The 10688-nt window shown below is 46.7% G+C and overlaps 1 protein-coding gene and 1 long non-coding RNA gene across 4 annotated transcripts in view; one reads left to right on the top strand and one right to left on the bottom strand.

Moving 5' to 3' along the window:
• Positions 1-453: 453 nt before the first annotated feature.
• On the bottom strand, positions 454-4033 carry LOC309615307. Of its 2 annotated transcripts, none has more exons than XR_014236714.1 (3): positions 3950-4033; positions 2416-2721; positions 454-562 (listed from the first exon to the last, which is right to left on the bottom strand). It is a non-coding gene; the product is annotated as an uncharacterized lncRNA (long non-coding RNA). The 2 variants fall into 2 exon arrangements; XR_014236715.1 differs by lacking the exon at positions 3950-4033 and adding an exon at positions 3127-3346.
• A 680-nt stretch (positions 4034-4713) lies between these two features.
• Positions 4714-10688, top strand: part of LOC309615300 (uncharacterized protein) — a 171267-nt gene continuing 165292 nt past the window's right edge. The window contains exon 1 of one of the 2 annotated variants that reach the window (XM_082364730.1): positions 4714-4794. In XM_082364730.1, the coding sequence (XP_082220856.1) occupies positions 4777-4794 (18 nt within the window). In that variant the 5' untranslated portion in view covers positions 4714-4776. The other variant, XM_082364729.1, reaches the window with a different exon arrangement.

The following is a 10688-nucleotide window of genomic DNA, read 5'->3' as shown; positions in this document are numbered from 1 at the left end:
ATATCAGGAAATGAGGGTGCTATGTTGAAAATAAAAGAAGTTGTTTTACTAGCGAATGACTGGGAGGTTGTTTTTGTCTGTTTATTTTTTTGACGGTATGGTAGCAGAGGGATGCTCGGTGAGGAGGGCAACATTTGAAGCTGACTTGAATCAGATAAAGGACCGAGTTTTGTAAGGATCTGAGGTAGGGGAGGGAGCATTAAACACAGAGCAAGAGCCAATGCAGAGACTGTAAAATAGGAGCCTTTCTGGTATTTTCGGCAGTCAGAGAGAATGCTAGTGTGGCTGAGATAGAGTAATACAAGATCGAGACAAAAAAGTCTCCAAGAGAAAAATGGGAATCTGAGAAACAGTGGAACAAACCCAGGAGTGTAATGAAAAAGAAGCCCGGATGACAGCTGTGTAGCAGTCTTAGAAAGCAGTTGATCCAAATGAGTGTAGGACAGCAGAGGACCCAATAAAAAAGGCCTTTAATAAGATAGGTACTTACATTACATACATTATGCGATTAAGAACCTGGAAGATTTTCATGATAAGACGGCTGCCTGTGTCTTCTGCGAATCTGAAAAAAGAAAGATAATAGAAATTGTGAGAAAAATATGTATTATATATGTGTATGTATGTATAATTTTCTTTATTCATCTATTGATAGACAAGTTGCTTCCATATCTTGGCTATTGTAAATAATCCTGCAACGAACATGGGGTGCAGATATCTTTTTGAATTAGTGTTTTCGTTTTCTTCAGGTAAACACCCAGAAGTGAAATTGTTGGATCATATAGTAGTTCTATTTTTAACTTTTTGAGGCACCTCCATAGTGTTTTCCACAGTGGCTGCATCAATTTACATTCCCACCAACAGTGCACGGCGGTTCCCTTTCTCCACATCTGCCTTTGATCTTGACGTGGGGCACACTGTCCTCTGGGCAGTATGAGCTCAGTGACAGAGAGTCCAATGGCTGCACTGACTTTTCTCCAAGCACAATCACATCACTCGATGCTGCAGTGGGTGATATTTTTACAGTAACAGTAGTATAATTGATGTTGTCTTGAAATTTAGAGTTAACCTAAACTGACAAAGCAAGAAGGACCCAAACATAGTTAAAGACAGAAGGTAAATGTAAACCTTGATGCTGCAGGAGGGTGCATGGCAGCTGACCAAGGCTGGGGTCACGATGGACTCTCCGTGCGCTCATTTCCTGCTCTTAACATAGCGTGTTTGAGGGGTGAGGGTGGAAAGAGAATTTAAATTTTAAATTATTTTGTGCGCTTTAAAACTTTAAAAACTGCCTGCCTGTATTATTTTTAGAACCTTATATTAGAAAGAGTTATCCTTCAGGTCTTTTATTCCACAATATTTATGGAACATTGCCTACATTTCAGATGCCACGTACTGTGGAACAAGTGGAGAACAAGACAATAAAATGTCCCTGCCCTCATGTAGCTTCTATTCCAGTGGGGGAGGATGGGCCTTTCTACAAGAACCCAAAAGAGCCAAGGTAAAGAAATGGGGTGTCAGTAATATCGCGGCCACGCTCGCCAGCTCCCCAGGTTCAACTGCCGTGTGCGTGTCGACGGCTTCTCACTCTGGATCTTCAGACGAGATCTTGGTCCTGAGCTTGCGATCTGTGTGTCTGCGTGCCTGGTGAGCATCTCTAAACCTGATCTTCCTCCACACCCTGCAGCTCCATCAGAAGACATCTTCCTCCCCTTCCTCCATCCTTCCCTGCATTCACATGCACACCTCCCCGTGGCCGGTCAGCTACCAGCCTCTGCTGATTCTACGTCCTGTGCGGAAGTCACCTCCCTCCTGTGCCCACGGCTCCCTCTCAGACCTGGCCATCACTTCTCTCTTGGATTATCCCAACACGCCCTTCACTGCTCTCCAATCCATATTCCATCCTGCGGCCAGGGCAACGTTTCAAACAAACAGATCTGATCATCTCATTAATCTGCCTATAGTCTTTCAATGACTTCCCATGGCCCTTAGAAAAAAGTTCAGACTCTTTAGTATGGCTTGCAAACTCCCTCTCTCTCTTTCACGTATGTGCGCATGTGCACACACACACACACACACACACACACACACACACACACACACGGGCCTACACATTTGCTGCTTTTTCTTTCCAGAATGTCCTCTCCATCACCTAGCTCTCTTCTACCACGGTCTTCCCACCCTTCCTGTGAGCCCAGCTGCTTGTGCTGCTGGCAGGGCACCGACCTCACGCTTGGCTCTGAGGCTCTTCCTGTCCTGGTGTCCCATTGACTGTCTAGAGTAGAGTGATTATGCAGTGTAGGCTCTGGGGTCCCACCCCTTGGTTCAAATCCTGATTCTGCCACTTCCTTGGGCAAGTTACTTAACTTCTCTTAAGCTGTGTGAGCATCTGTAAGATGGGGATCACAGTGAACTTACCTCCCAGGTTGTTGTAAGATGTGTGACCGGTCCCACAGTGCATCTTGGCTGCCGCCGTGCATTTTATTGGGACTCACAGGTCTGGTCCCAGCTCAGGGAGGTCTTCCTTGACATGCCCTCTGTTTTCCTGCACCCCACATTTCCCCTCCCTGCACGCATCCCTTTTTATTGTCATCACTCGTGGATACTGCTAGTGTAGTAGCAGGAATTGTCTGCCGGCGTGGGAGCTTCGTCAGTGTGGAGACCAAACCTTTGGTCCTACAACACTCCCAGGGTTCAGTGGAGAGCTCGGTACACGGTCGCGCTCTGTAAAAAAGGAATAAATGAGGAACTGGGGTAGATGCGGAATTTAGTTCATCTGACTTGACCTTGGAAAGAACTTTCTGACCTTGAGAGTTGAGGGGCCCTGAAACGCCTAAGCAGCACAGCTCCACATCTCAAATGCATTCTGTCCTTCCATAGAAGAGCTTAAAAATGTATTTCTTTATTGGCTTTTAAAAAAATACTTGTTTTCCAGCCATGTTTCTAACTTTGAGATGACTAGGAGATGCTCAAAGGCTGGGGCCACCTCCCCTGGCTGAGGGCGGAGAGGTTTAGAGCTGGGCTTGCAGAGACCACGCCCCCTCAGACCCCTGTGCCTCTTTGCCTTGAGTGGGGTCCTCTTTTAAGAGGCAGTATTATTCATTCAGCACCCCCCCCCCCCATGCACACCTGTCACAGGACCAGCCAGCGCTCCTCCCTCGAGGATGCTGCTCTGCCCTGAGGCTGGGGGACCAGTGTTCAGGGCGCGTGTGACACAAGCTCAGGCAGTGATTTGGCTCCTTTAAGAGCTCTGACAAGCTCCATGAGTCCGGCAGCTCCCACCGCTTGGCAGGGCAGCCAGCAGCAGAGCCAGCTGTCGTGGGCCCCGCGGGGACCTCGCTGTGTTTACGTGAATGGTCACGTGGTAACCTCTCCCAGCTCGAGGGCGGCTGCCTAGTTACCTCATCTGCAGCCCAGTGACCTCATGCACATAAAATGTGGCCAATGCGAGACAGGAGCAGGACGGCCCAGCCTGTCCCTCGGAGCCCAGGAGAAGCTCAGGAAATCAGCTGGAGAGCTGTCCGCTCAGTAATGCCTCCCAGCCAGGAGCCGATTCCTAAGTCAAGTGGACGTGGCTCCCAGGGGGTGGGGCTGGGAGGTGCCTGTGCAGAAATGTCCGCGCCCACCCTGGGAGCTGCTCCTCTCAGGGGATCGGCGTCTCCCCCTCCTCCACCCCAGGAAGGACCCTGACCTCAGGCCAGGCAGAGCCACCACCACTCCCCCTCCTCCCAGCCCCCAGCCCTGAAGCACTTTGAAGAAGTTGACGCACAAACAGGATGAGAAATACACCACAAAAGCGGAGAAGGGTGCCTGTTCTCTTGACTTATGGGTGGAAGCATCACTAGATAATGTGGGGTTTTTTTTTAATTGTTTATCACTTTCTTTGAATTATATTTGCTCTCCCCCTCCAAAAAATATTGCATGTGATGACTAGGAATATAAAATAAATTACCTTTGCCATAGGCTGCTGGGTTTATGAGCCCCTTTCAAGCTCTCCACAATGTAAAGGACAGGCTGACCTAGAGTGATCTCCCTCCGGTCAGCTCCCTCTCCTTGCTAGCTCGGTAACAGGAGCTCTGCTATTTGTGCATTTAACAGCTTAACCCTTTGGGTTACCCAGAGCTCTGCATCCTTTCTGGGCTTTCTTTTGGGAGAGTGTCCGGCTTTGGATTGGCACTCTGAATTTTAAGGCAGCTGATTTATGTTATCCATATCATGTGTATATTTTAAAAAAAAACGTTAAAAAACAAGGCTAGGAAGTAAAAATGGAAGAAACAACACAAAAGTTAAATAGCTTCAGAGGTCAAGAATTTGTTTGGATGAGGTCTGCACAATGAAGGTCTTGTCAAGGGGGGCGGTTTACTCATTTTAAAGAGTAAATGTCAATAAACATACAGAGTCATTCCCCCCCCCCCACTCCATTACATGGAGATCAATTAGCGATATAGGAGCCATTGCACGTTTTCTTTAAATGCCTGACAAAACCAGTTATTAAAGGTGAGATCTAAGTCTTCCAGGGGTGAAGCAAGCCCTTGGCTGTAATGATCAAAGGAGCAGAGGTCATTGTTTCGATGGGGTGTTTGCTATTTACTTGCAGGCAGGCACTTGACATATTCTTCCTTATTAGCAAGCCTGGAGCCGCCCTGGAGAGTGTGCAAATCATTTCCCCCAAATCTGGATTCCACAACACTCCTCCTCCACACAGATGAATGCCCCCGCAAGCAAACTGCACCCCTTCCCCACCCCCAGCCTGTCCAGAGTCACCGAGGCTGCCGGCAAATGGTTCTTCAGAGCAAGGTAAGCACCACGGAGAACCGGAGGCTGTATATTTAAACAGTTACGGCCCGTGTGTGTCTCTGCATCTTCTGCCCGGTCTCGAGCAAGATGGTGTCATGTGTGCGTTTTACATATCAATGGCAGAGGAACCTGTTTCCAGATGGCTGTACCTATATCAAAGCCACCTTTTTATGCAGAGGGAAGACTGTGTGACCTCCCTCCAAGTAAATGTGTTTTGTAAGCCCTGGGAATGACTGCTTAAAAAACGGTCCTGGACTGTATTTCACGTCCAGTCCAACGTGTGGTGTGTGCACAGCTGTTGCGGGCTGGCATGTGAGAGCATATTAAAAGGAAGATTACCGTTTCCCATTTTTTCCCCCTTCTGAAGGCTCGATATGCATATATGAAACTTGTGGGGAAAAAAAATAGGCATAATGAGACAAGGAAGCCGGGTCTCCAGGCACTCGGCGGGGCACATCTGGAGTTTGTAGCATTCTAGAGATATTTGCTTATTCCCAGGAGCCGCCACCGGGGTGGGAATGGGGGCCCGGTCTCCATGGTAGCCTTCCTATCGCTCCGCGCCAGGTGTGAGCGTGTGTTGTTTCTCGGAAAGGCTGTCCTCTGAGGGAGTGGGGAGGGGAGAGGACCGGAGAGGAGAGGAAGGAGAAGACAGAAGGGAGGTAATTAGGCGCCCCCTTGCCCAGCGGAGCGAGCTCAGGAGCGGGTATTGGGAGGGCGCTGGCGGAGTCAGATGGTGCGCAGCGCCTTCTCCGCGCCCGCCAGCTCCTGGCTTGTTTCTATGGGGATGAGACCAGGGAGGAGAGGCCCTGGGGTCAGCAGAGACGCACAGATAACAACACCAAGCAGGAGGGGCCTGGGGAGGCCCCTGCTCCTTGCCTCCTAGGCAGTGTGGTATTGGTCTTGAACTGACAACCTGAATTCTTGCTGGTATTTTTCCCAGTTAAGAAATCCGAAGTGTTTCAAACCTCGTTGGCTGTTATGCAGGAAAAGGCTTCATGGGGTAGCATTTTTACTGGGCAGCCGACTGGCTGATCTTATTCCTGTATAATGGAGAGAGAAAGTGGGGAGTTAGGAGCTGTAGGGACCTGCGTTACAATAAGAGGCCAATCAGGAGCGAAGCTGGGACATTTTCCCAGGAAGAGAGTTCGTTATAGTTTCATGGCTTCATGAGATTCATGGATTTTTTTCTCTTTTTTTTTTTTTTTTTTTTTTTGAGCTGCAGGACTGTGAGGTTTGCAAATGCCCCGTGTAAAACAATGCCCCCCAGGGGAGAGTCAGGGACAGGAAGTGTGAGGTCCAGCTCGAGGCCGCCCTAAAACAGGCTGTAAACAGCAGCTGCTTCTATTGTGCGTGCCAAGTGCTGCCTATTAGTCGAGGTCTCCTAACTCCTTGTTTCTTTCTCTTAAACCAGATGTGACCAACAGGAGTTTTGTCAGTTCCTAGGTGGATCCCAGATGGTGGGAATCAGGGGAAGGAAGCTGAGGGGCACACGCCGGGGTGCGGGGGCCCAGGCGGGAGAGGGCTGTCTGCCCTTTCTTGGGTGCTTGGTCTTTCTCCGTCTCCACATCTGATCTGCGGTCCTGCCGCCCAGCTCTCTGGATGCAGCAGCTGAGGCCAAGTGGGGAAGTGACGCCTGGCGTGTGTGATCTTCCAGCTCAAATGTGGGCACGTGGAGGGTGCAGGGCACACTTGCGGAGGGAAGATGACGGCTGAGGAGGACTCAGAGGGGCCGCGATTAGGGAGCCCCAGGTGGAAGGCAGGACGAGGGTAAACAAAAGAACTCCGTGCCGCTGGGACCCTGCAGACCATGGGAGATGAAACACAAGGGCGCGGGCGGGAAAAGACGGAGACCGTTCCGCACAGCCACACCTGGCGCGGGGTTCCTCAGTCCCCGGGCTACTAGGCAGGAGCCGCCAACTTCAGAGCCCGAGTCCTTCTGCTTAGTTGCGTGTGTGTGTTTACCCTCTAAGAAACTGCGGGTTACACAACCTTCTGAGATACGAATCGGAAGCACTGTCTGAAATAAGCTGAACCCTAACGAGCACAGGTGAGTCAGCAGCACGGAATGGGGAGATCAGGGAGGCAGAGGTCTCCCACAGCTCACCCTCGTCCCTGCATTAAAGCGTCGTGGCCCGGGAGAAGACCCGCAAGAGCAGCCGCTGCCTTTCTGTCCTCTCCTTTTCGTGGAGATGCTGAGAGTCACCGTGAGACTTAACTTCTGAGGTGCTCGGCTGTCCCACTGTGTCTGACAGCTCTTTCTGTGTTACACGGCAGTGAGTTCTCATCTGCAACTGGTAGAAGTGAGGTGGGTGTGGCCATTCTGGACAGCAATTAAGAAATTGTATATTATACATTTTATATGCCATGACATGGCCATCCCAACGTACGCCAGAGAAACTGTTGCCTACGTCCATATGGAAACACACGTGGGTAAGGATGCGCCTCATAGCATTACTTCGGGTCCCAGGGAGCTGGAGGTGACATAAGTCTCCGTAATTTGGGGAATGGATAGGTGAGATGTAGCAGAAGTGGTAAACACTGTGCAGCAATGAAGCAACGGATAAACATAGTTCCTTAGAAAGAGTGTTGAATGACAAAGGAAGATGTAGAACGGGATCTATAGCAAGATATCATTCTAATAGAGTTAGGAAAAGCATGCATACACTAACAACACTATCTTTAAGATATGTATGTTTCCAAGGGCAAATTCCTAACACTTTAGATGGGTGTCTGTCGGGTGGGGAGAGAGGAAGGAAACAGGTCATGGGGATCAAGGATACAGGGAAAAAATCAAAATAAAATTAAAGAAGGGAGGGGGTTTTATATTGACTAATTATAATAATGTGCCATGAAATGAAGAAACAATGAACTGAACCCTGTACCTGATTCCTATGTATAAAAATTCTCTCTCTCATCCATCCACCTACCTATCTAATACCATAGTTTCTGTGATAAGAGCTACTGTAGAAATGCATGAATGCATATATAATATCCTCAACAATCAATCATCAAACGCTCTTTAAACCGATACTACATGCCGAGTACCGAGGGGCCTGCGGAAGTATATGGGGTTGTTCTTGTTCTTATCATGCAGCTTGGAATGAACAGTGTACAATGCAAAACAGTTTATAATTAAGGCCCAAACTGTGTGAGACATACCACATGAGTTGCATGAGATTGGAAAAAAAAAACAGAAAAAGATTGTTGGTGAGGATGGTAGAAGTCAGGAAAAATTAATGTGGAAAGAAGCTCTGTCCTGGGCCATGAAGGATGGTGAGCTTGGCTTGGAGGAGGGGAGGTGGTCTTGGGGCTGCCCTTGGAGCTGCCAGGCCTCGCAGATGGGCAGGTTTGAGATGTGGAGAAAGTGCACGCCTCCCCTGTGGCCTGGGCGGCATTCACCCCGAGAGCTCTGCTGTCCTGTGTAACCTCTTAGGAGCCTGCTCTGGGCATGGGCACTTGAGTAAGAGTGCAATTTGGGATTTGGCCAGGAGGATACATCTGCCGCCTCTGAGCTCCCTTTCACTTTATTTTCCTCCTATACTAGGGGCTGCCTCCCCTGCTTTCTCCTTCCATAAAGCAATGAGAAAGGGGCACATTTTAAAGTGACAGTCCTACACTGGCAGCATCACATAGAAAATTCTCACTCCGCACACCTTCCCAAGATCAGTTTTCAAGATCTTTTTAAAAATCAAAATCATACATGCCTGAGTTGAAAGAGTCAGCCAGTCCCCTGAGGTTTGTTAGAAAAAACACAAAACAAAAAGACCACAGGAGTCCCAAGCCCCTTCCCTCTCCATTTCTCCTTACTCAGGGGCAGTTACTTGGAGCTAGGGTGAGAGAGTCCTTTTGTATCTATTTCTGTGTTTCTATTTAATAGGATTATGTTGCTTCTTCTTAATTTTTCAGTTTTAGGCATTTAAGATTTAGCTTTCTTTCCTCCTCCTCCTTTGACACAATGAACATTTCCCATCCTCACCTTCCCGGTGGAGTTCATATTATAATTCTGATTAAATGAATATTCAGAGTATGTTACTCAAAGCTGAGCCATGTAGTAACTACAATGATTTTTCCTTTTCCACATAACTTTTTGATCTCTCTGGATCTTAACTGCCCAATACAACAGCAACTAGCCACATGGAACTTTTGAGTGCTTGAAATGTGGCTCCTGTGACCAAGGAATTAATTTTTAATATTATTAAAATGTTATTATAATAGTAATTATTATTTAATTATTAATTCGTTTACATCTAAATTAAAAACGGATGGCTTTTGGAAAAAAATTAAGTATGTATGGAGCACTTTTGGTATGTGAATCACTTTTTCAACTGCAGATTTAATGAAAACTAAATACAGCCGAAATCAAGTATTTCTGAGAAATTTCAGTGTGCAAACTGAGATGAGCTATAAATGCAAAATACATACTGGACCTCAAAGATTTAATATGAAAAAGAATATAAAAATCTCAATAATTTTATATTGATTTTATGTTGAAATAAGGTTTTGGATAAATTGGATTAAATAAAATATACTATTGAAATTAATTTCAGCTCTTTTTTTAATATGATTGCTAATAAATGTAAAATTACATATGGGACTCTTGAGGGTGCTGCTCTGAATTGTAATTGTTTTGTTTGTTTATTTATTTGGTTTTCCATGCATTTGTCAATCCCTGATTCTATGCCAGTGTTTTAGATGTCTCTTGAGATAAGCATTCACAGAGGACGTCCTGTGTTTTACTGTTCTGGGAGAGTCTGTCCAGGAGTTCCCTGATGAGCTCTTGTGCCGACTGGCTACTGTCATTCGGAGGTCCCCCTTCACTAATGGCCTGGGAAGTCCCTTTATTGTTCTACTGTGTTGAAGTCGAGCCCTGCAACTCATATCTTCTTCCTCCTTGGTTCATTCCTTTGTTTTACGGAACACACTCTCCCAGTTTCCTAAGAAAAACTGTAGGAGGAGGTTAATTTTTCATATGTCTGAAAATGTCTTCCTTCTACACACACCCTTGACTCATAGTTTGTCTGGGTAGATAAGTCCAGTATGGAGATCATTTTGGAAGGCATTGCACCATTGTCTTTTAGCTCTCTGTGTTGCTTTTGAGAAATTCTAAGTCATTTAATTTCTTATCATTTGTGCGTGACATTTCTCTCAATCTCTCTTTCAATCCTTCTCTCTCTCTCTCCTTGCAGAATCTTCTTTTTCTCGCTACTGCTGTGATGTTTCGTGATAACGTGACTTGGTGTGGGTCATGCCCTTCAATTTGGGGAAATTCTCTTGAATTACTTCATGGGTGATTTCCTCCTCTCCATTTTCTCTGTTCTTTCTCTCCGGAACTCTTTGTTATTTGGATAAACAGATGATTGTTGGTCTGTTTGAGTCCTCTAATTTTCAGGTCTTTTTTATTTTCCATCTCTGCCTTTTGCTCTCCTTTCTAAAAAGTTTCCTTAACTTATCTTCCAAAACTTCTGCTGAGTTATTCATTTATACCACCGTTTATTTAATTTCCAAAAGCTCTTCTTTTGCTCTCTGACTACTTTTTCTTTTTAATAGCACTCTGTTCTTGTTTTATGGGTGTGATATCTTCTCCTTTATCTCCTCTCCAAGGACAATAATGATTGTTTCGCTTTTTCATTTTCTTTTCCTCATGTAGCCTCTGTTTCCTCTAAATCCCCTCTCCTCTGTGTGTTTGGTCTCTCTCTTTCATGCTGGAGGCTTTCTCAGGGGTCTGGGAATCCGGGATTGTTTGCATGTTTAGGATGGGGGGCTAAAATCTGATTGGAAGCTGTGTGCCTGTGGACAGGACCTGCTGAGAGGGACTTTCTTTGTAGGGTGGCGGTGTGGAAGGCCTGCTTTAGGTCTTCCTCTAGAGCTGGTCAGATTTCTCAGAGGAGAATCTG

This window comes from Balaenoptera borealis (assembly GCF_965194805.1).
Source record: "Balaenoptera borealis genome assembly, chromosome: 17".
In the NCBI taxonomy this organism is placed as follows: Eukaryota; Metazoa; Chordata; class Mammalia; order Artiodactyla; family Balaenopteridae; genus Balaenoptera; species Balaenoptera borealis.
This window is presented reverse-complemented; position numbering and strand designations above follow the sequence as displayed.